The sequence below is a fragment of the Cynocephalus volans genome, chromosome 11, assembly GCF_027409185.1.
Source record: "Cynocephalus volans isolate mCynVol1 chromosome 11, mCynVol1.pri, whole genome shotgun sequence".
Taxonomy (NCBI): domain Eukaryota; kingdom Metazoa; phylum Chordata; class Mammalia; order Dermoptera; family Cynocephalidae; genus Cynocephalus; species Cynocephalus volans.
This window is the reverse complement of record NC_084470.1, coordinates 116,186,727-116,213,311: the sequence shown is the minus strand read 5'-3', so window position 1 is coordinate 116,213,311 and position 26,585 is coordinate 116,186,727. Positions and strand designations below refer to the sequence as shown.

General features: G+C 34.2%; 1 protein-coding gene across 2 annotated transcripts in view; it reads right to left on the bottom strand.

The window, feature by feature from the left end:
• The window catches only part of PPP2R5A (protein phosphatase 2 regulatory subunit B'alpha), a 68,869-nt gene that overhangs the window by 7,107 nt on the left and 35,177 nt on the right, over nt 1-26,585 (bottom strand). For both annotated transcript variants that reach the window (XM_063113701.1, XM_063113702.1), the window contains exons 2-8: nt 24,572-24,768; nt 21,823-21,924; nt 13,630-13,722; nt 9,321-9,451; nt 7,820-7,879; nt 6,799-6,907; nt 6,080-6,133 (exon numbers count right to left, since the gene is read on the bottom strand). In XM_063113701.1, the coding sequence (XP_062969771.1) occupies nt 6,080-6,133; nt 6,799-6,907; nt 7,820-7,879; nt 9,321-9,451; nt 13,630-13,722; nt 21,823-21,924; nt 24,572-24,768 (746 nt within the window). The remainder of the gene's footprint in view (nt 1-6,079; nt 6,134-6,798; nt 6,908-7,819; nt 7,880-9,320; nt 9,452-13,629; nt 13,723-21,822; nt 21,925-24,571; nt 24,769-26,585) is intronic.

The window sequence follows — 26,585 nt, the reverse complement described above, 5'->3', positions numbered from 1 at the left end:
GAAGTATTTTGGAGGGAGAGGTGATTAATGGGACAGAACTTGCAATACTGATAATTAGCAATTAAAACAAGATGGTATTAGCACAGAAACTGACAGAAAAGATATATAAAATTGAGTATCTAGACAGAGTCATGCATGAATGGGTTTTAATATATGAGAAAGGTGGCATTTCAGTTCTGGAACTAGTAGCTCATCATCTAGAAAGGAAAAATGTAGCTCCTTTGGTAGGCAGACTCCTAAGACGATCTCCTATGATCCTTGCTTCCATACTCACACCCTGTGTAATCTCCTTGAGTGTGGGCTGGCCTAGTGACTTGCTTCTAACCAACAGATTGTGGCAAAAGTGACGGAATTTCACTTCTATGAGTAGGTTATAAAAGATTGTGACTTCTATCTTACCAGCAGGCTCTCCATTGCTATCTTGGCTCACAAGCTTTGATGAAGCAAGTTGCCATATTGGAGAGGCCCTTGTGACAAGGAACTGAGGCTGGGCCCTAGCCAATAGCCAGCTAGGAATTGAGGATTTCAGTTCATCAGCACTTGAGGAACGGAATTTTGCCAACTTAGAAGGAGATCCTTCTTCATCTGAACCTTTATGTGAGACTCAAGCTCTGGCCAACACCTCGATTGCAGCCTTGTGAGAAATCCTGAAGCAAAGGATCCACCTAAGTCATGACCAGATTCCTGATTCATAGAAACTGAGATAATAAACGCTTATTTTAAGCCACTAAATTTTGTTAATTTGTTATGTGGTAATAGAAAATGAATACAGCTCCTTACCCTTATCACATACAAATTTCAATCTCAGACAGTATGGTAGGCTGAATGGTGGCCCCCCAAAAAGATATGTCCACATCCTAATCTCTAGAACCTATGAATGTGACTTATTAAAATAAGTCTTTACAGATATAATTAAGGATCTCAAAATGAAATTATCTTGGATTATCCAGGTAGGTCCTAAATCTAATTACAAGTGTCCTTATAAGCAGAGAGACAGAGAGGACAAGGCAATGTTAGATTGGAGTAATGAAGTCACAAGGAAAGGAACACCTGGAGCCACCAGATGCCGGAAGAGGCACAGAACAAAATATCTCCCCTAGAGTCTGCTGACACCTTGATTTTGGACTTCTGGCTTCCAGAACTGTGAGAAAATAAACGTCTGTTGTATTAAGCCACCAAGTTTGTGGTAATGCGTTACAGCAGCTCTAGGAAATAATAAAGATGTGGCGATAAAAACCAAATCCATAAAATAACTAGAATATACAATAAGAAAATAGCTAGAAAAATAAAATACATATACTAGAATATATATTGGAGAATATTTTACAATCTGAGGGGGTAGGATTTTTCTTAGCATGACATCAAGAAACAGATTTTACTATATATATATATGTGGGTGTGTGTTTTTGTTTGTTTGTTTTTTAGTTTGTTAAGGCAAAGATTAAAAACAGCATATTCAAAGTTGACAGAAAGCCTCCAAATGGACTAAAAGTATTTGCAAAATATAGTAGGAAAAGGATTAAAAGTAGGACATGGAAGCTTCCAGTCAAGATGTGTTGGAATAGATGGTCCCCAGCATCACTCTCTCCCACAAATCAACTAATTTACAACTATTAAAAAGCAACAACAGCCAAGCTGGGGCCGTTAGAACTCAGGGGAAGAGGTGGAGAGACCTATAGCATGTATGAAGGCAAGAGAAGCCACGACAAGAGAAAGAAAGGACTGCTCCCACCATTTCAAATTCCAGCTGCTTCAAGGCTGGAGCTGGTGAGCACAGAGCAGGAGCCAGCAAAAGCTGCAGCTGTGGCCTTTGTATGAAGTTGCTTGGAGGTGGCAGGGGAAAAGAGGGCCCTGGTGGCCCCCAGGCTGGCAAGACCACTAACAGGGTTCTCACAGACCCACATAGGAGCGAGAGGCCACAAACAACTGAAAAAGAAGCCACTCAGAGGCCAGTGAGTCATCCCAAGGGACTGGTGCATGACCTATCTCATGGGAAGTGTTTGGAGTGCAGGTGGTGGGGGAGAAGGATCCACGAGGGAACACTGGGGCACAGCATGGACAGCTGATGTGCCCTCCATTCAGCGTAGGACCACTCAGTGGAGACTGGTCAGGAATACAGAACTGCAGGGGAGCAGTTTGCTGAAAAGACTCAGGTCCAGACCAGAGTTTCTACACAACCCACGTGTACCAGATCTCATGAGACCTGGAAGTACCTACAAAGTCAACCATTAAAACCTAAGCTGCACAAAAAGCCTTTCCAGAGAATCAGCAGCAGAGCAGCAATTTAGCTCAATGACAGGGCTCAAGTGCTGGTCCCCACAGGAAGTTCCCCCATTTTAGAAGTAAGCAAAGGACAACAAATTAGTTCCTGTGCAGAGTTTAAGTGGTGGAAAAAGCAAATAATCCAACACAGAACTGAAAGAAAAAACAAAATACCCACAGACCAGAGAAAAGTTTGATATTAACTAGTAAAGGTCTCACTTCACCAAAGAACACCTATAAAACCTAGAAGGACCCAGAAGCCCCCTAGACCCCCAAGCCAGGGAGCGGGGAGGGCTGGGGGCTTCAGCCATGCCCCCTGACACCCACAACCAGCCCAGTGACAACCACCGAGCCACCACAGGAAGCACCTCAGGCCCCTGAGCCAGGGTGGGTGGGGGAAGGGCTTTGGCCATGCCCTCCCAACACCTGCAACCAGCCCAGTGATGACCACCAAACTGCTGCGGGAAACACCCGGGGCTCCCAAGCCAGGGCAGTGGGGGGCCAAGGGCTTCAGCCACACACCCCTGACATCTACATTCAGCCCAGCAATGACCAAGCCACCACTGGAAGCCCCCCGGTCTCTCCTGCAGGAATGAGGGGGGTGCCACGGGCTTCAAATATGTCTCCCCTCCTTCCTCCTTTTCCCACCCTATTTCCTTCCCTCTTCCTCTCTCCCCTCCCACCCTACTGCTCTGTAACAAAATCTTAGAATGTAAAAACAGACAGAGACGGGGTCTGACCCCTCCTCCTGCAACCAGGCACACCACTGCTGCCATGGGGCCCACCTGGGGTCCTGAGGCATGGAGTCAGGGACCGACCCCTCCTCCTGCAACCAGGCAAGGAGCACACCAAAAACACCACTTCCACGTGACCACAGCCACCATAATAGCCACAGCTGCTGCAAAAGCAGCTAGACACCACAACCACTGTGCCGATGGCCCACCAGCCACTCAAGTGCATTGACGCAAGAAGATGTCTCTCTCCACAAAGCCCATTCCAGAGTGATAGAAGAAGCATCTACTCTACGATAATAGTGGGGGACCTGAACACACCTCTCTCAGCACTGGACATACCATCTAGGTAAGAAATCAACAGTAACTGTTATTCTTTCAGAAGGAGAGAAGAAATCTAGGGTTATCAGAGGTAGGAAAGGAGAAAAGAGGCGGGTGGGGAGAGACTGGGTAAGGGGCATAAAGAATAAGTACGATTTATAATAATATATATGCTAATAATATTGTTTTGATCAACATATGTCAATGCTGAACCCCCAAAATATGTATAATCAGTTACAATTAAAAAATAGTAGTACATGGAAATAAAAATTACCAATGAATATATAAAAGGATGGTTCAATCCCTGTAATAATAAAAAACCCAATTAAAAGAATATTTTACAACTATTACACTAAGCAAATATTTTAAAACAATATTCAGCACTGACTGGCTAGGGTGAGGGAAAATAAGCATCTTCACACTCTGGGTTGGAACATTAAATTGTATAACCTTTTTGGAAGGCAACTTAGAATATGTTAAAATCTGCATGTACTCTGACCTGGCAACATGGTGTTTACTTTTTTAATAATTTGTTTTTATTTTTTAAATTTACATACTGCAAAATTCCTTTTTTCTCTCTTTTTTTAGTATACAGTTCTAAGGATTTTTATACATGCATATATTTTGCTGTAACCAATACCACAGACAGGAGACAAAGTAATTCTAATAACTCAAAATATCCCCTCACCCAGTAACATGTTTATAGCAATGAAAATACAGTAATTCAAATGTCTATTAATAGAGGATTAATACATTATGGAAACTCATATAATGGAATTTTATGCTACCAGTGAAAAAATGAAATGGATTAATATGGAAAGATATCTACATTGTATTGAGGTTAAAAAAAAAAAAAAAAAAAACCTGGTCAACACTGTCCCACTGTTTGTTTAACCTACACATCAATATCTGTACAGAAAAAAATGTTCTAGAAATATTCATCAACTTACACGGTTATCTCAAGAAAACAAGATTTCAGAGAACTTTCACATTATGCTTTATGTTTTTGTATTATGTGAACCAAATTAACACACATTACTCTTACAAACAGAAGTAACAGTAAAGTCATTTCCATTTTAGAAAATAAAATAATTTCAATACAAGAGTTAAGTACACAGGAATGTAATAAACTAGCAAAAGCTCTGACTTACTTATAATTTGTAGGAAGCTTTGGTATGAATGCTAGGTTTCCAGAAAATTAGTATAAGGCTCAAACCCAAGTAATATAGCCATAATTTTGGTAGTGGAATGGCCTCTGGTAGAGATTGCAAGGTCTATATCTAGAGATCATTATGAATTGAAAAATATTTCCCTTTGTTAACCTGGACATTTACCTTACTCTCTCCTCATCCTGCTCTTATAACCCAACTCACCCAACCTGGATGTCTGGCCATCATCCCTCTCCCTAATCTGCCATTCTTTAAAAAGAAAACACCTATCTTCCTTATTAATCCTAAATTAATTTAGTCAAATCTTGTTTACTATTTACCAAGCATGAACCATGTGTTGTTATGGGTTTTATTTTATTCAATTCTAACAGGAGTTATCATGAGTTAGTATTAAGTTTTAATTCACTTCAGAGGTTTATATAGTTTCGTGTGTAAATACAGGGCTTCTAATTCTCCTGATTTATCTTTAAAAACTGTTTTGAGCTGTTTCCAGAAAGTACTGTGAATCTAAAAGTTGAAAAACTCTTCAGATCCCCATACTGGCCAGCCGCAAAAAAACTAAAGAACAAGAAAAACTCAAAAAATCAGGGAGTGGAAGAATACCTTTTCTTCTTTTACACAAAATTCAAGTGAAAGGGAGAATACTTGGTATTCAAGCATTCCTAGGCATAGCCTCAGAAAGTTCATTAAAAAAAATCTTATAATCCCTTAATTAAACCTTTTGATATTTTTCAAGAACATTCTTAGTTTAGCTGGCCAGTTAGCTCAGTTGGTTACAACAGTGTCGATAACACCAAGGTCAAGGGTTCAGATCCCATTACCAGCCAGCCCCCCAAAAAAACGAACAAAAAAAGAACTATTTTAGTTTAAATATTTAGGTTTAAAATGCCTGGAAAGTATTCTCTCAAAATTCGTATTTTGCCAAGGTTAAAAGGTTTTCTATGCTTTAAAATTTTTCTATTTCACCCATCCTCATCTTTTGTCTTTCTTGAATCTTCGGTTAGTTTTCATAACTAATCATCTTCCTACTCTCGTGAATTTTCATTTTGTAGGTAAATAGTAAGCAGTAGAATTCAAAGACTAAATTACTATGCTGATTCATAAAGTAAACAACCTTTATTCCAAGATTATATCTTAATCACCTAAGACAAGGAAATGTTTTCAATCCCTATTGTGGTTTATCACTAATGAGAGTCAAAATTCTACTTCTAAAAACAACAAAACTTAAGGGAATCGTTCTGGGACCCTCACAGTATGTTTTAATTATAAATTAAAGTGAATGAAGATTAAAAAGATTATCAATGAAGATAATATGTATATAAAATTTCTGTGGTCATTTGATCCTATCATCAAACATCGCAACTACCATATATTAATATTAATCTGTATTTAGGTTATTCAAGACACATAACTCATTAGAACTCTCCCCTCCCAACCCCATTTTTTGAATGCAGATTAACCTCATATTCCTTCTAAATGATTTTAGCTTAAGGTACATTATTATTACTATTTCATAACTACATACAGCTATAAAGAAAGCTACAATGAAATACTATTAATGTAGACCAAAAACATGGAAATAAATAGAACACTTACTGGTTCTGTTAGTGTTGTATCTTTCTCCAGGAACTGTACAACACAGTATGCTAGCTAAAAGGTAAGGAACAGTTTATAAATATTACTGAGTAAAATAACATTTAGTGATGCAGGATTTTTTTTATATCTAGCAAACAAAAATGACTACCTCACTTTGACAAATTTTACTCTAGTTTATTTCAATATAAAAAATGACTATATTCACAATTGTGTAACTTCTAGTTCAAAAAACATTATTCTTGTTTTTAGTAGTAATTTCTGACTATAAAGTTAACTGAAATAAGGCTAGAAGCTGACAATTTAGTTTTTCGGCATGTTTCTACATGTATACCTATGCTGATATATTATTATTCTCAAAATATTAATAGAGGAGACCAAAAGCTTTCTAACTAGGTTATTGTGGCCAGAAGGAACATTCTGCAGACATGTGGCATTTATTCAAAGTCACATAGTTAATTAGGTCAGGGCCTGGACTAGAATAAAAGGGAACTTAATGTTATCTTTTCTATATCTACATTTAAAGTGCATTGGTCTTATTTAATAGCTAAATATCATAATACTTAAAAATTATAATATTATAAAAATTTGCTTTGGGTAACTCTGTAAGAAAATTGCTTAATTATACCTAAAATTGTCATCTCAATATTTCTCAATTTCCCTGCCTTTATATTTACTTTTGAAACAATATTCACTTCATCTGAAATTTTTCTGTAACTTACCTGAGCATGAAACAAAGCTAATCCTTTTGCAGTATGCATAGGAATAAGAACCTTCATTAGAAATTGTTTATGTTCTGCTTTCAGTGGCAGTGCAAAGCCATTGATAATACTGGAGGGAAAAAAGGCAGGGGGAAGGATTAAGTAGTTACTACTATGTTTCTAAAAGTTATAATATCCATGAGTACATAAATAACAGTGCTCTGCTTCAATACTGGTGTTGTATGACTATTCATCTTCAAACTACTTTAGAAAGACTGCTACCATGGAGTCTGTTCCTCTAAGTCATTCGATGATCCCAAACAAAAATTAGGACTGCCAATTAATGCCCCAGTAAGTATTCCTGTTTTCATATTCTATAAAGCCTGTCACTTTATTTTTCCTCCCTAAAGCCACAGGAAAGTCAATATCATAATATTGTTAAAATTTTAAATATTTTCTGAAGTAAATGGGGTAGTTTCTCTGTTGGATAACCTGAAATTACAAAGTAGTTTTCTCCACAATCATTTTATAAATATTAATAAAGGATACTAAAATCATTATCAATAGTAATAGAGGGGTCGAAAATTCTCTCATTAATAATACTGCTATGTAGTGAATAAGGAGGGCAAAATGTTCATGTAAACTAAAACCAAAGATTATAGATTCTTCTAAAAAGAACAGATGAATTAGAAATGGTCTATCAACATCTGAACAAGAATTCTTGTAACTTCAAAGATTCACTATAGCTTTCATCTTGTCCCTATAGATCCTATAAATTTCTGTGCACTTTGGCAAGATCAGGCATAAAACATGTCACAGCTTCAAAAGCCGGAGGCTTGTTCTGAAACCGATGTCTTGTATGGCAGTACTTTAATATGCTGACCCCTTAAAAGCCTATAATAAGAATTCATCTGAGAAATTGTCTTGTTCTCTATATTTAAACTGTAAAATATGAAATAATTTCTCTAACCCCAACTAAGATTTTAATACATAAAATATTCAGTTACTTAATTCTTATAAAGAACTAAAAAACCTGACCTACCTTCCTAATATTTCAAGGAGTTCAGCAACACCATTGAAATGTTCTGTTTCATATATAAACCTGAATTTAAAATAAAAGTAGATGTAATGAAAATCAAGCATCAGAAAACTCAACTAAGAGCAACAGGCAAGAAGGTGAAGAAATCAATGGAAAGGGCAGCTATAAGAAATATAAATATGCTTTAGGTTTTTTTTATAAGCTGTTTTGTTCTGAGTCAGTTAATTCATAGCAATCTTACAAAAAGAGGTCTATTTCCCGTTAAATCACATATTCCTTTGCTAAAACTTGCCACATGTGAAGATACCAGAATATCATTTCACCCAGACTAATCTATTTTACTTCATAATTTATAAGAAAGATGGGTTTTCTGAAAAAAATGTTTTTCAAAATAGGAATCCTCTACTCAGGAAAATCCCAGAGAAAAGGACCCATATGCAATAAGGCCACTTCTAGTCAGAATTTCTCTAAATCTCAAACTACTTAGGCTGCCTAGCTTCCAAGATTAGAATCACCTTTCAAGCTAGGGGTCATAAATTCAGCTGCAGGGCAGGGATCATAAATGGCTAAAGTGGATTTGGGAGATGATGAGCGAGAACTGGAGAAAGCTGCTCTCTCTAGAGAAGGCAGTTACTACTCATCCCTAATTGCTGCAATGTGGGAATGCTAGCCTAATTTTGACAGATCTTCAATTAATTAAAACAAACCAAACAAACCTGAAATACCTGAAATGTGAGTGTTAATGTGAAATCTCCTAATTTGAAGCAACTACTTAGCAGATTAACATTTATAAAGTACAGTTGGCCTTCCATATCCACAGATAATTCATCCACAGTTCAACCAATCGTGGATCAAAAATACTTGATTAAAAAACCAAAAAATACAATATAACAACCATTTACATAACAGTTACATTGAATTAAGTATTATAAGTAATCCAGAGGTGACAAAGCATATGGGAGGATGTACACTGGTTATATGCAAATACTTCATAACACCATTTTATACAAGGGACTTGAACATCTGTGGGTTTTAGTATCCACGGGTGTCCTGGAACCAATCCCCTGCAGAAACTGAGGGGCAATTGTAGTCAAATAAGCCCCATATAAATTTAATTAGCTTTGTCAGAAAATAAAAAAGTACTTCCAAGAGCTATTGGTTTAAATATTCACACACAAAAGTTTTAAACAAAAAGCTCAAAAAAATAGATAACTCTCCTTTTCTTAAATTTAAATTTAAATTTCTTAAACATGAATAACTGGTATTACCTATCAAAAACTGTCCTCATTACTACCATCTACTTAGATAAGAAGGTTATAAGTTTCTAAAAAGTTAGACGCAATCAAATGGTATTCATAAAACAGGCTAAAAATGACTAAATACTAACAGTTAAATTTGCAGATTTCAGATACTAAAAATTAACCTAAAGGAACTTGAATAAGAAGAAGACATCTAGGGAGAAAAAAAAGGAAAAGTGCCATATACAAATATATGACTAATTTACCTGAGGAAAATGTTGTTAATTTGTTTTCTGATGAATGCTCTTAAGCCAAGAAACTTTCCATAAATTCGATGCAGAACAGTCTTCAGGAAGTCACGTTCTCTGGGATCTTCACTATCAAAAAGCTCCAGGAGCTTTAAAAAAAATCTGAGAAATTACTTTTAAAAAATAATTGAGCTAGAACTTCACTTTATTCTAATTTTGATTTTAAGATTATCCATAAATTCTTTTAAAAATTTAGCGATTCTGCCTTACCAGATTGATTCTATTTTTGCTTACATAATGGAGCTAAAGAAAAGTTTAAGGAATATTTCATTTATTTCATTTCAAAAAATGACACAATAAGTAATATAAATACTTCAAAAACTGGCTTTTCTTTTTTTGCTTTGCCACTGATTTAAAAATTGTATCTTACTTCATTTCTTTTTTTTTGTGGCAGCTGGCCAGTATGGGAATGTGATTCCTTGACCTTGATGTTATAACACTGCACTCTAACCAAATGAGCTAACTGGCCAGCCCTGTTCTATTCTTGACTACTAAACATAGCTCACAATTTTAAAGTGATAAAATTTGAGAAATTTTTTAATGCTTTTTGATAGTAAGTCAAAACTACATATAAAATCTTAAGCTTTTAGACTGCAAGTCATAAAATGAAATTTAAAAAATATGTATAACATATTTCTAGTTTATTAGAAAGATTTACACAAACTAAGGCTTCTTTGTGATTTTAAAATAAAAAAATTCAAGATAGCCACCATACTAACAGCTCAAAAATTAATATTGTTATTAGGATAAAATACTGGCAGATACATAATAATAGAACAGAAATCATACATGAAATAACACTGAAATAAAAGATGAGGGATTTTTATTTAAAGTCGGCTTGGCAAATGGCTGAAAAATTTTAAACTAGTTCAAACTGGCCCAGTCGGCACTCTCCTACATTTCTACACAACTCTTCAGCAGAGCCTTGGATAAGAGACCTTAGACAAATTTAAAGTCAAAAGCTCAAATTTCCTTTTTAAAACAGTAAAAAAAAAAAAACTTCGTTTCTTCTGTCAGGTCTGGCCAGTTAGCTCAGTTGGGTAGAGTGCATCCTTATGGGAGAGGGAGCCCTTAGTTGTTAAGGTCATCACGTCTAATTCAAGAACAAATATAATTTAACACAAGTTGATCTTCAGGGGGAAAATATTAAACTAGAGAACAGTTGTTAGCTAAGTTTCAAATCTTTTTTATTTCATTTTCTGTTTGTTTTTTTGTTTTTGATAGCTGGCCAGTACAGGGATCAAACCCTGCACTTTGGGTTATCAGCACCATGCTTTAACCAACTGAGCTAACTGGCCGGCCCTCAAATCTATTTAAAGAAAACTATTTTCAAATATTATTATCTAAATAAATTATAACCTAAATAATCTATTTAGAAATACAATATTCTCATAATGAAACATACAAAACTAGCAATCAGGAAACTGTTTCTTATTCTGGCTCTGATACTAATATCTAACTGCTTTTAAGGGTAATTCATTACCTCTGAGCCTGTTTCTTCACTGATAAAATGAGAAAGGTTGAAAACAATTATTCTTTGTTTTAAGGAAAGGTACTATCATAATCAAAGAGTCTAGTTCAAATCCTGATTGTGCCACCTACTAACTGTGTGAAATTTGACATGGTCTAACTTTTTATATAAAAGCACATAAGAGCAAAAGCATGCTGGGCCCATAAAAAAAAACACTTAAAGACAGTGCCTGGCACTTACAAAGCACTCGATAAACCTTCGTTTCCTTCTTTTTTCTGAAATTCTCTGATCTGAACATAAATTGGAATTATGCAACTGTTTTTTTCTCTTAAAATAATGAACATCCAAATTTAATAAATTTTTCTCCTGTACTTCTAAAGTCTTAAAACTTACCACCTACCAAATCATTTCAAAATACAAAAGCTGATAATTCTGATACATATGAGTACTATTTGTTAAAGCAACACCGTAAGAATACCTCAGAGAAGTGACCTGTGAAAACGCAGTCATAGATTGCTAAAAACAAATTATTGGTCCTTTAGCTTCTCAGATAACTCAGGCATTTGAAGTAGAAGGTAGAAAATGGTTCCCACCCTACCAGTTTTCTTCTCGCTCCCCTCAAACCATAGAATAATCCAGCAGCCCAAACACCTCAAGCTTCAGGCTGAGGAAGCACTAAGGCAACTGTTCCCCTCAACCTGATATTATCTTATAGGCAATTTAATGAGTTCCTTAATACGAGGGAAAAACTTTATAGAAAACTAGAATTAAAAGATAGTATCATAGCCAGAAAAGAGGATCTTGAATATTATAACTACAAAGTAATGATAAATGGTTAGGTGATGGATATGCTAACTATTCTGATTAGATCATTATACAATATATGCATGTATTGAAACAAGCTGTACCCCATAAACATGTACAAAGGAAAAAATAAAGTTAAAAGAAAGACACCAAAATAAATAAATAAATAAATCACATACAATCTCCCAGGCCTTAATTACTCACCTCATAAAATGAGGGGACACAGGTCCTAAGAGTCATAAGAGAGACTGTTACAGCTGGAAGGAATTTGAATCAAGCTCAGCCCTTTTATTGGACAGATGAAGAAACCGAAAGCCAGATAATTTAAGCAATTAGCCAGTGACCTCTTCATTCCTAATTCAGTTTTTTTACAGTTACTTCAGGAGCCAAGACTGAGCGGTTGGGCTTCATCCAGCCAAAGGAACCAACCAGAAACTCCTAATAGCCCAAGCTGTAAGCATGATTTAAAATAATAAAGTTCTAAAGTCAGTCCTCGGCTCTGTAAGCTACTAGAGCCACGTATCATGAAAAATCAAATATTCTTAGAGGATAAAACACCAGATGTCTACAAGATTTTATTTCTCCAGTGATATTTTATCAGTGAAGAATCGTATAAACCCATAGAGGTCAGGTGACTTGCCAGTCACACAGCTGAGGAAATGTGAAGCCATAGCTAGAACCCAACTCTTTTGCCTCCTAACAAGAATTCTTGCCACTATATATATATACAAAAATAAATAAATAAATATAATACCAATATTTCCATGAACGTTTTTAAGTACCCTTGTATATCTCACATCAACAGCTAGAGAAGGAAGAGGATATGCATTCATTTGTAATTACCAGAATAACATAACTCCATTTAATCTAAGTTTTAGTCATGATTAAAATGTACATTTTACTGTTAACACACACCTAATATTTCTTTTTTTTAAATAAAAAAATTTTTTTCTTTGTAGTTACTAGCTAGAAACTAGTATTTCTAGTTTATGAAGGTCTATGTTCATTTGTCAATACTTCACAGCAACTAGTCAGAATACTGTATATGAGGTTGGGGGTAGTTATGAATGGCCAAAAACAAGCTCTATATATTTGGAACTCACATATGTATAATGTTCATCACAGGAGACACACAAATGTGGTCTGAAGGGTAGGAAAGGTACTTGTAATGCCTCACAGCATCAAATTTCTAATGAGGCCTTACATATATACTGGTAAGTATTTCAAAAAGAGAAAACGGACCTAGAGAGGTTTGGTTACAATTTTGTTTAGGGCCAGCCAATTCCACATGGTTAAAAAGAGTTATTTAAATTGTTGAACAGATTTTGAAGATAAAAATAAAAACAAATACTTTCTTAGAAATTGTGAGTATGCCAGTTCCAAAACTAACAGCTAATAACCAATTTATAAAAACAATCACATATATTTAACTCTACTTAATGATCCCATTTTATCTGAGGTTTAGGAATTGGGTGGCTAGGATGGCGAAGGTGAAAAGGGAAAAGGAAAAGGGAAAGGGAATTGATACCTGATGATAGGAAAGGAGCTGAAAGCCCTAACTCTGACAATGGTTCCATTTCCTTTTTTTCCATCATTTCAAAGTCATAATGCTTAAAACATACGTCAAGTTCAAGTTCAAAGACTTAAAAATTTAAAACAAAAGTTTTGCCCTTTTGCCCTTAGACTGAATGGTCATAAGAAATTTTCTCAGATACTTCAGACAGACTTGCTTTTCTGGTCTTTTTAAAATAACTATGAGAATTTAGAATTGGCTAGGATAATTTGATTGACTTCATTAGAAGCTCACCCTTGATAAAAATAGTCTTGTATTCTCAAAGCTACTTTTATCCTAATTGTCTGGCAAGAATATTAAGTGCTGTCAAATTGATATTAACCATTAAAGTTTTGAAAGACTACTCTATTTTAATCACAAGTTAATATATCATTGCTAAGATGAACATAAGAAAATTTAAGACATAAGAGTTACCTTACCTGTTGTACAAATTTCTGATCAATGTATCGCTTTGCAATGCTAGGCTGGAAATCAGGGCTCTCCAAAAATCTCAAGAAGAATTCATACACCAACTATGAGAGAACATCAAATAAAAGCTAAAATGATGCCTATAAAATTCTACCCTAAGTTATCCCTTCATTTAAAAAGCACACCTCCCCTTACTGACTTAGTAGGAAGACTGCAGATCTCATTATAAAATTTAATGGTGTTGATAAGAGGTTTTAAAAATAGTTTTTGCCACCATCACACCTACTTTCAAGGAGAAAGGCAAATACAAATAAAGTTTTTGGTTTTTTTAAATTGTAACCTAGCAGCTGTAAAAGGCAGGAGTTTAACCCAAAATGTACCTTAATTTATCAGCTATCAAACAATATATCAATTCCTAAAAAGGTCTGTGTTCTAGTCAGTATCCTACTTAGTTAAAGTAAGTAATAAAAAGTACTTATTAAAGTAAGTAAATAATAGAAGAAAATGAAAATACTACATAATCTGCCTGTATTCCAGGCTATAGCCAAGCCTCCTAATTATAGGTATACATATATATAGTTATCTAAAAGTAGGTTACTATTATTAGTCATCAATAAATAGAAAGCAGTAATACTTAGGAAAGAAAAGAGAAAATAATTTAAAACTGCTGTACATTAATAATTACCATATAAAACAACACTTAGTAAATTAAAAGATATAACCAATCCCCTAGTACTGAAATGGTCTTTCTTCTATTCCTTTCTTCTGTCTCTTTGTCTCTTTTATTCTGTTATTCCGTTGCTCATAGTACTTCCATTACAGTGTGAAAAGAAGTAAAAAGAGATAAAACTATAAATTAGCACATTTAAAAGAAATTCATGAAGAGGTTTGGGGAAACAAAGGTTTGGTTTGAAAGGTTTTGACATTACTTGTGATTACTTTCCCTCATTAACAACTAAATTTAATGTTTATTTTCCACCTTATCAAATTAATTTCTAGCATCAAGGATATAATAAGCTAAATGTAAAACGTTAACTTTTAGAACAAAACAAAAAATTAGTTTATAATAGAAGAAACTCATTGAGCAAATTCTTCAGTGCTACAATTCTCCATAATCTCATTTATTAGAGCAGCTTTATTTAGTATTCCACTCTAAAAAAAAAAACTTAAAATGATGATTAATGATGTAGCTACAATATACTGACAAATCCAGTAAACCAGCTCACTTAGTATTTAGTAGTTTCTGATGTCCCTAGACCATTTAAATGCCAAATTTAAAAACTGCATATCAAATTTTAGTTATTAGAAAAATTTTTAACTATAAACATATACATCTAGGGCACAGCCTTTCAATCAAGGGACCATGGATGAATAAAAATTTCTTGTGCATCTCTGTGAATTTGTCTTGGGAGAGAACCCATTTTTAAAAAATCATATTTTGAAAATAATACCACCTCCTAAAATGTTAAAAAACCATTGGTTTCAGGGAATTTAAATGAAACCTCAAATTATATCACTGAAAAATGGAAAACATATTGTGTATTTGGCTGAATTTTCAGTGTTAATTTCCATGAGCATATAAAAATATCCAAATGCAAAAACTATCTTTATTTTTAAAAATTACAAGCTTAAGGAGTCTTTTTCAGACTATCCAACTACATGTGATAAAAAAAATTTTAACTTATCAGCTAATGAGAATTTCATGCTTTTAAAACTACTGCATTATTAAATATATTAGCACAAGTTTTATAACTATGGCATGACAGTTTAGATGAACTTGTATACAGTTCTTTTAAAAAATAATTTACCACTTCAGATTTTCTAATTCTATATGCTCTAATGTGGTGCTAAGCCTTAAAATTGTTATCGGCTTTCACTAATCCCAGGACTCCTCTTCTATTTTATTTGGATGTATAGGTGCTAGGCAAAATGAATAAATTAATAATGAGACAGACTATTGCCTCAAATGTCCCAAATACTATAGAATATAGTTTTCTTTCTCTTGTCTTTTTTAAGAAAAGGAAGTGTAGTGGTCACTAAAAAATATAAACATAAGTCCTTGCAAAATAAAAAAATCAATAATTTAATTTGAAGTAATACCTAGCACCCACATATAAAGCAAGGTTCCTCTCTATCTCCCAGGGGCTATGTAGAACATACCTTATGTTGCTAATTAACCATCCTGCTATTTGTCATTTAAAAAATATCATTTTGCATTTTACTAAAGACAGACTCTTCCCCCTCCAATGGTTCTAGCATGTGGCAGACATTGTTGGTTGCCTAACCTAACACCTATTCCCTTCCTTCCCTGTCTCTACAACTAAAGCTAAAAGAACTGAATGTTTACTCTGTCAGTCTGCCTTGGAACTATAGTAAAGGAAAAAAGAAAACGAGGACGAAAAGAAGAAAAATTTAAAACAACCCAAAAGAATAAAGGAAGAGATTAAAAAAAAAAAGTTCAAGAGAAAGTAAGAGGTACAGATAGAGGCAAAGAGCCAACATATGAATATCAAGCATTCCCCAAAGAAGAAAAACACAGCAGTGAAACAAAAGAAATACTAAAAACTATTACTGAAGAAAACTTTTCAGAAATAAAAGCAGACTTTTACAGTGGAAGAGCATTAATCAACTGGGGAAACTGACCAGAAAAACCAACACTGATATATACTCCTGTAAAGCAACTGGCCATTAAAAGAAAAATATGCATTGGGCATCCAAGCAAAAGACAAAGTCTTTATATGGGGGAAAGAGAATCATACTGAAATCAGAAGACACTGGAATAACATATTTAAAGTTATCATGGAAAGAAACTAAACCAAGACTTTTATATCAAATCAAAGATAAAGGGCTGGCTGGTTAGCTCACTTGGGAGAGCCTGGTGCTGATAACACCAAGGTCAAAGGTTTGAATCCCCATACCAGCCAGCTGCCCAAAACAAAAACAAAAACATAAACAAAAAAAGAAGTGATGGGGATAAAAATAATAGAATTGAATACAATTAGTTATATGCTCTATGTAGGTATTACACAACTATCAAAAATATGAAGTTGGCAGAGAGGATGAAGAAGAGTGTACAGAAAGTAGAAGCAGATTCAAATTGCCACATAAATATTTATTATGATAGTAAAAAGGTATTAATTTAGATGTGGGAGAAAAGAGAAGTAGAGGAAAAGGAGTACATATAGAAATACTTTCTATTTCAGTATTCTTCATACTAGGAAACCAATAAAATAGGTATGAGAAAGAGAAATAAGGGTATCATATAAACACATTGGCATAAAAGTAACCTTAAAAACAAAAATAAACTTCTTCCCCCAAATCAAAAGTAATATATTTTAAGGGGAAAAAAGGGGGAAGAGCAAAGAAAATAGGTAATCTGATTTTTAAAATTATGCTAGGTTTTTGTGAATACGTTATCCCATTTGATCCTTACAAAACCCTGCTTTATCCCGATTTTATAAAGGAAGATGGAGACTCAGAGAAGTTAAGCAGCTAAACCAAGATCATATAGGTAGACAAGTATCAAAACCGGAATTTCAGCAAAGATCTGTCACCAGAATCATTTCCATGTCACCATGCTAATGATAGTACTTACTTACTTGTTAGAATTTGTTATAAACTTCTGTTCCATTTAACTAAGGCTTTAAAAACTCACTTAGGGCTAAAAAAGTGATGACTAGTTGAATTACTTAGAAGATCTAACATATTGATGTGGAAATGAAGCTAAAAAGCTGTGAATTAAATCTCATAAGAATTTATATATATCTGTTTTAGGATCATAGTTTATTTTAGGGTCATAGACATATTTAGGAGCCGCAGTAAAGCTGTTAAGAATAAGATGAAAAACTCTAAAGTAATAATACTCAAGCTGATTCTGGACTGTCCAGTTAGCTCAGTTGGTTAGAATGCAGTATTGATAACACCAAGGTCAAGGGTTCAGATTCCCATACTAGTCAGCTGCCAAAAAACAAACACACACCTGATTCTGCCACTTACTATTTGTATAATCTTGGGCAGGTTTCTTAATCTCTTTCATCTAAATTTATCTATAAAATGTTAATAATACCTACTTTATAGTGCTACTATAAGGATTAAATGAGGTGATGTAGATAAAGCAATTATCACTATCTCTAGAATATGGTAAATGCTCAATAAATGGTAGAAGTTGTTATTAGTTATAATTAGCTAAACATGATCAGCAGTCTTATAAATGAATATCATTGGTCATAGGTAGGTAAATACATTAAATTCTCTAGAAAAGTACTTCATTGTGCCTGCCTGCATACTGTGTCATTAACATTATCTTTAAAATCTTTAAAATATAAGTCATTATATTTGAAGCACTAGGCAAGAGTCCTTTGGTCTTGGTAACTTTTACTTTCTCCCTCACAGCCTTGTTTTAAAAATAAGAAAAATACGTATCTCTAAATGGAAGGTACCCCTTTTGAGTATTCTCAGAGCATTTTAACTAGAAATTCTGAGTGAACAAAAATAAAACCCAAAGAATATTGCCAAAAAATCAAAGATCATAAAGATTAAATAACATATGCAAAAGACACTAAACACACGTGAGTATAATATTTTATGACTGCAATGGAATTTTTGTAAGTTTTCATAGTACAGCAAAAGTGGTACAAGATGATCCAACCTGAATTCTATCTAAAGAGTTCTAGTTACTACAGTATCAAGTGCAGTAGTACCAATGTAATTCCACTAAGTGAAACCTGGATGATTTTATATTAAAGCCACATATTTGAGTGGACGTTTGAACAAAGTAGTTAGAGCCAGACAGAACTAGTTAGGGAAGGCTTAATGAGAGCCAGACAGAACTAGTTAGGGAAATCTTAATGAAAGAATTGGTTCTACCTATCTAATAAGATTTTATTACCAAATTTTCAATGATTCTGGGAGGGTGAATTGTCACACACTGGTATACAGGGCAGGAAGACTACTGTGCCATCAGACTCAACCAAGAAGACTACGTGTTCCAGATATGAACTTCTGGAATGGCAGAGTAAGGACTTCAGGGAACTAGCTCTCCCATGAAAATAACAAAAAACAATTTGAGCTGGCAGAAGAAAGAGTAAGTAAATGTGAACATAAGGTCAAAAGACATTATCCAGTTTGAGGTGCAGAAAGAAAAAAGAATGAAAAAACATAAACAGAGTTCCAGAGACCTGTGGGACATCATCAATTGTAGCAACATACATATATATGGAGTCCCAGGAGAGGAAAAGGGCAGAAAGAATATTTAAATAATGGCCAACAACTCAAAGTTAATAAAAAATATTAATCTACACAATGAACTCTAATTGGAACTCAACAAACTCCAAGAAGAATAAAGTCAAAGAGATGCACACCTAGACACATCATAATCAAACTGACAAAAGTTAAAGAGAAAACGTTCAAAGCAGCAAGAAAAAAAAAATGACATCACATTGTACATGTTGAGATCCTCAATAAGATTAATGGCTGACTTGTCATCCAAAAACCATGAATGCAAAAAGACAAATGGGATGACATCTTCAGAGTGCTGAAAAGGGCCAACCCCGTGGCTCACTCGGGAGAGTGCGGCGCTGGGAGCCCAGCAGCGCTCCGGCCGCAGGTTCGGATCCTATATAGGGATGGCCAGTGCGCTCACTGGCTGAGTGCAGTGCAGGCGACACCAAGCCAAGGGTTGCGATCCCCTTACCAGTCACAGAAAGGAGAAAAAAAAAAAAAGACTGCTAGCTAAGAATTCTATGTTCAGCAAAACTCTCCTTCAAAGATTAAGGGGAAATTAAGACATTCTGAGACAGACAAACAGTAAGAGAATTTGTCACTAGTAGACCTGCCCTATAAGAGACACTAAAGGAATTCCTTCAGGCTAAAATGAAAGCACAATCCACACAAACAAAGGGCATGAGTAAAGGTAACTATATAGGTAAGTATAAAAGACAGTATAAACGTATTTTCATTTATAACTCTTTGATTTCCCTCCATTATAAGGCAACTTTATAAAGCAATTAAATTATAAAAACTGTGTTCGTGGACATATGATGTATAAAGATGTAATTTGTATAACAATAATACCACAAAATACAGTGAATGGAGGTATATTGGATCAAAGTTTTATATACTATTGAAATTACATTAGCATAAAAACAAACTAGATTATTTTAAAATGCTAACTATAGGGGCTAGCCAGTTTGCTCACTTAGGAAGGCGTAGTACTGATAATACCAAGGTCATGGGCTTGAATCCCCTTACCAGCCAACCACCAAAAAAAAAAAACAAATGCCAACTATAATCCCCAGGGCAACCACTAAGAAAATTACTCAAAAACAATAAAGAAACAGGATAATTAAGATGATACTCTAAAAAATACATAAAAGAAGAGAGTAATGGAGAAGAGAAACAAAATGGCAGATGTAAATCTAACTTATTAGTAATTACATTAAATGTAAATGTATTAAACACTCCAATCAAAAGGTAGAGATGGCCAAAACTGTTTACAAAACATGCTGTTTATAAGAGACACATTTTAAATAAAAAAAGAATATAAGAAACACATTCTAGACTTGAAGAAACAAAATAGATTAAAAGCGAAAGGATAGAAAAGATATATCATGAAAACAGTAACTGAAAGAGAGCTGAAGTGGCTATACTAATTTCAGACAAAATAAACTTTAACACAGACATTGTTATTAGAGACAAAGGACATTTTATAATGATAAGGGCCACCTATGAGGAAGAAGTAACAATTATTTATGCACCTATCAAGAGGATCCCAAAATACAGAAGCAAAAACTTGTAAGAACTGAAGAGAGAAACAGACAATTCAACTATAATAGAAACTTCAATATCTCACTTTCAATAATGGATAGAACAGGCATTCTTCTCAAGCACACATGATACATTCTCCAGGATACATCATATACTAAGCCATAAATAAGTCTCAATAAATTTAAAAGAATTGAAATCATACATTCTCCAAATACAAAAGAATAAAATCAGAAATCATTAATATAAGGAAATTTGAGAAAGTCACAAACAGAAATTAAACAACACATTCCTAAATAACTAATGGATCAAAGAAGAAATCCCATGGGAAATTGGAAAAGATTTTGAGATGAATAAAAACAAAAACACAACATATGAAAACTTATGGGAAACAAATGTTGAAATAAAAACTTGTACATGAATGTTCATAACAGCTCTAGTCACAATAGCCAAAAGGTGGAAACAATCTAAATGTCCATGAACTGGTAAATGGATAAACAAATATGGGTATATCCATATGATGAAATACAAGTATTATTCAGCCATAGAAAGAAATGAAGTACTGATACATGCTACAACATTGATGAACCTTGAAAACAATATAAGTGAAAGAACCCAGACATATCCAGAATAGGCAAATCCATAAAGACAGAAAGCAGATTAGTAGTTCTCAGGGGCTGTGAAGAGCGGGGAATAGGTAGTGACTGCTAATGACAAGGTGGTTTCCATTTCCATTTGGGGTGATGAAAAAGTTGTGGAACTAGATAGTGGTGATGGGTACACAGCATTGTGAATGTACTTAATGCTATTGAATTGCATACTTTAAAATGGATTAAATGGTCAATGTTAAGTATATGATGGAGATTGGATGTGTTGTCCCCTCCAAAACTCATGTGGAAATTTGATCTCCAATGTGGCAGTGTTGGAAACTGATTGAGTCATGGGGGCGGATGGATCCCTCATGAATGGATTAATGCTCTCCCTGGGGGAGGAGAGGTAGTGAGTGAGTTTTCACTCTTATTAGTTCCTGCGAGAGCTGATTGTTTAAAGGACCCTGGCACCTCCTCTCTCTCTCTCTCTTGCTTCCTCTCACCATGTGATCTGCCAGCTGCCTGCCACTTTCTGCCATGAGTAGAAGCAGCCTGAGGCCTGTGCCAGATGCAGCTGTCCCAGGATCGTAATCCAAATAAACCTCTTTCCTTTATAAATTACCCATTCTCAGGTATTTCTGTTATAGCAACACGAAACGGACTAAAACAGTATATTTTATCACAATGAAAAAAACATGAAAAACAATTATTTTCAGAAAAGAAAATAATGTTAACAAAACATATTAAAAGTCAAATATTTTAAACAGATACTCAGAATCTAAAAGAGAAAACCATGATTTCAGCAAAATATGATAAATAAAAAAACGATCGGTACATAATTTTGTTCCATACTTGTATGTGAGGCCAAGAGGCCTCAAGTGTGGGTTCATCCTCTTCTGGATCAAAATCTGGATTATCACTTGGAGGAAGAGTACGGAAGATGTTAGCACTGATCTGTAAAGAAAAATAAATTTAGATTTATGTTCTTTGTTGTGTAATTGAATTCAACAATGCAAAATGAAGTATTTTTAAGATCAATGTATTTAAGAAAAAAGTTAAGTTGTGGCTGTAAGCTTAGTTCAAAAACTATAAACCACTTCAAGATATGAAGAAGGCAGGTGTTTGTTTTCTCTATCTAGTAACTGACTTCCTTAGATCACAAAAGCTACTGAAGATTACAGATTACCTCTGGATTCCTCTTCCTTAAATTAAGAGTTGTTCTTCCCAAGTTTTGCTTAAAAAGAAAGACAGGAGGGGAAGAAGGGGAGAGCAGGAGAGGAAATTTTTGGGGAAAAAGGATAAAGTTACTGACTCTATCTAACTCTAACTTGATTCATCTTTCCACAACTCCTTCCATATTCTAACCCAGCCATATTCTATACCTATACCTCAAAAGAGTTTGGTCTCCATTTTTATACATACATACCACACTAAGGGACAGGAGGGAAGGAGGGGGTAGAATGCCTTCACTATTTTTATAGACATAGAATATAATATCCCATGATGATTTAATTTACTGTATTTCATCTACTCTGAGATTTTTAAACAATGTATTAATCTCTCTGAAATCTGGTGCTCTAAGAGTCTTCATTTTAGAGTTCGTGAAATAAAGTATTTATAATTTCATCTTTCACATTATCTGTCTCAGTACCAAGGTAACTATATATACTTTTTTTCTAGCAAAGAACAGATTGTGGTTTTAACCCACAATTTTTTAAACAATGATGAACAGACTGACGGACCAAATAGTTTAGTAAACATTTAAAGCCAACCTACTAAGGGGTTGATCCTTTGAGATAAACTGTACTACTCAGGGAAAAGAGGATAAGACAAGGGGTGCTTGAAGTGCAAGCAAATTTCCATGCATTCATATGAAGTGGCGTCTGTGGTAGGCAAATAACTGCTAATGGTAAATTACTATAACCATAAGACTTAGAAAGAAAGAAACTAGAATTTGATCAGTTAGAACTCAAAGCCAGTAGTTGAAGGCAAAGCCAATAAACAGTCTGATGGACACCAATTTCACAAAAAGTAGCAGAAAGCAATAGATAAAAACTGAAAAAAGAAATACATCCCATAAAAGGTCATAATTTGCCCTTGAGATCATACTTATTATTGTCAGTAGTAAAAGAAAAAGCTAACTTTGTAGCCACCAATAAAATTAACTGTATAGAACAAATATTCAGAAGAGGACAAATATTTAAAGGACTAAGTAGGTGAGATGGCTCAGCTCTCACCTAGAAATTAAATACCCAGAAGCTTAAAAGAAAAAAAACCAACAAAATACACACAACTTTTTACTTGGGCAAAGAAATTAAATCCCAGAATTTATTACTATATAGCAAATTACAGAATAATTTGACTTAAATACTTGAGTGCTTTCAATATCTGTCAACAATTTTATAAAGAATATAAAGTATCTTCCCTGGGATTTTCAAAATTCCTGAATACAAACCATTTGAGTCAGTAAAAGTGTGAAATACTGCTTTTTCCCCCTAAACTTTTTTTCTAATGATAAAACAAAACAAACAGCAAAATAAGAAGTCCATCAATATTAAATATTTATACTCTCAAACTGTCACTTCCTTTTTCCTGTCTGTGGGAGTTTAGGAAGCCAATTTCATTTTGACTAATGTTCTCTCTAATCTTTAAAAATTTTTAAGGCTTCTATTTTCTTTTTTTAAAAAAACCAAAATTTCCTAAATTCTTTTGATAGGTCTTCTAGTACAATGTGATAAAAGAAAACCCAACTGGTATATTAGGGCCAAATTTATCTTTCTTACTACACATTTTGCTCTTCCCCCAGAACACACATTAGGCAAGGGGAAGGAAACAAATGCAACTATAGCTTATACTTACTATTAGCTTCTATACCCTGGTATAAGTTTAAATTAGGTACTTAGAGACTCTCTAATAATTCCAACTGAATTTTTGTATTGTTAGTATGCAACAAAATATAAAAATAACAAATCCTAAACAAATTTCTACTGTTTGATGGAGAATAACTATGAATTATTAAACAGCACCCTAAACAAACTTATTTCATTAAAGTTGGCAGTAATTAATTTGTCATATCAGATATTCTAAACATTTATTTATATTACTTAACTTCTTAAAGGTCCTAAGTTTCAATTCAAGTGTTATTATAGTCTACAAATATGATATTAAAGTGTTCTAAGTAAGAATTTTTTAACCTGACTCCCTTGCCCTCTGCTTAAATGTAGAGATTTCCCACAGTTTTTCACTAGTTTTCTCTTCCCCCTTTAGAAGTTCCCTCTCAGTGACTATTCATTCCCATGACAGTAATTATCTATCAATCCGTGTAATCTTGAGCCTACATCTTTCTCCTAAGCTTTAGATCTACACTGTCTAATATGGTAGCCACCAGTGGTTACGGTGAATTCCCAAACTCTTGTCATACACAATGATAGCATCAGTGGAATGGATGGATAATCTTTCAAATGAACTATTTTTAAATACATTCTTTTGGATATATTAACCGTTGTACGTTTATTAAAAATCAGTCTCATTACTTCATAGTTACACCTCAGATCTTACTTGAATTTATATAAATCTGAGGAACATAAGTCTAAAGGCTTACCATTTTTACTATATCAGAATACGCTGATTCAACAATTACACCACGATTAGTTGAAACATACTCAACCAGTTCATTCAGTGTTGCTCTTTTTATTTCTTTGCTCTTCAAGTCTGAAACAGAGTCCATGAAATCAAACAGTATACAACACTGCTGCAGCTTCTGACAGAAGAGTTCTTGCTGTTCATTTGAAGTGGCATCTATAAATAAAAATAAAGAAAAACTTAGAAACAACCTACTCAGAAGTTACCTTAATATATTTATCAATTTTGTAGAAGCTATTCACATACATAAAATAAAACTCTCAGAAATCTGGTGAGATATTTCTTCATCTAATCCTATCATTCAGGGATTATACTGGACTATTCTCTCTCATTACCCACAATCAATCATTAAGTGTTATTGATTCTGTTTCTTTAAAATATCTGGAATCTATCTTTTTCTTGTCATTCCTACTGCCATTTTGGACCCTCATCTAGACTACAGCAATGACATCCTAATTGCTCCTCTTGCCTGGTCCCATAAACACTACCACTCCTGATTTACCCTTCCAGACTACTTCAAAAGCTAAAATCCTGCTAAAATGAGAATCAGTATGATCATAGTCCATACTTTTCAATGATTCTCCAATAATTAGAGAATGAAGTTCAAACTGCTCGACGGTGTACAAAAGTGTAGCTGTCCACTGTCAAGAGCCATCTCTCAACACTTTCCAGCATGCCTCTTCACTGTGGTTAAACCATATTCCCTGGAGGTCTCTGAAAACTACATGCTTCCTCTGCCTCTTTTCTCCCCACCCCCACGCAGGGAACTCTACACATTTACTAAGTTTTAGTGTAAGTCCCTTCTCAGAAGCTTTCCTTATGGCACAGAAGCTAAATTGGTTAGTTAATCCACTTTTATCCAAATGTATCTTATGTGTACATCTCTATTATAGTATTATTGCATAATATGACAATAATAATTTACATATCAACACCTCTAGACTATGAGTCCCCTAAAAACAGGAACCAGGTGTTGTTTATCTAGTCATCTATATTTAACTGCCTCTCTCCCTCTCTCTATTATCTAGCATAATACCTGGCACATAATAGACACTCAATAAATGTTTCTTGTTTTACCTTCTACTTATTACAAAAACACAGTATGGGTGCATTATATTGATTTGATTCTAACAAACATATTAAATCTTTTTGATTCCAAAATTCAAAAAAAACCCCAAAATTTCAACTCCAAACTTTCAAATCTATAAAAAAGGACCTTCAATTAGCTCAATTAGTTAAGCTTCTTGAATTAACAAGATTAAATTTTTTAAGTCACTTATTTCAACACTGATATTTAGCTCATAATATACAAAACTATCCCTCCATTCAAAACTAATACCTACTTTATATAAACATAAAAGTAGAAATCTTCATAAAGATAACAGCCTAAACAAGCATGTCTATGGTTCTTAACTTCTCTGGGACAGGAAGCTAGTAAAATCACTTTGCAAATATGGTTACAGCATGGTATTGTAACACTGTGGTCAGGGGTTCAGATCCCCATACTGGCCAGCCACCCAGAAAAAAAAAAAGTACTTTGCAAATTCAAGCTGCTATTCTTAAAAAGTTGATTTAGATATGGTACTGCTAAACTGTAGCAGATCAGATATTCTAAGCATGCTCACCCAAAGTGAAGACAAATACAACACATTCTTTTCATTGTTCAATTTAACTCAGTAAAAATTTAAGACAATTTTTATAATAAAACAAATGTGGACATATTATAAAGAATGACAAAATTCACATGAATTTTGAAGTAAAAATATGAAGACTAAATACATTTTGGATTTGCTGCATTCCATTTGTGACTATGCCAGTAAAAACTTCTCATAAGATAGCGCCACACTTACAAAGATGTGTGAAACACTCTTTATTTCAGAATAATAATGGTTCTCTCTGTACATGAAGTCTGAGGTCTATGATCCTAAGACTGGCATTCAGAGGCCATACAGACAAACAGTATGCACATTTTG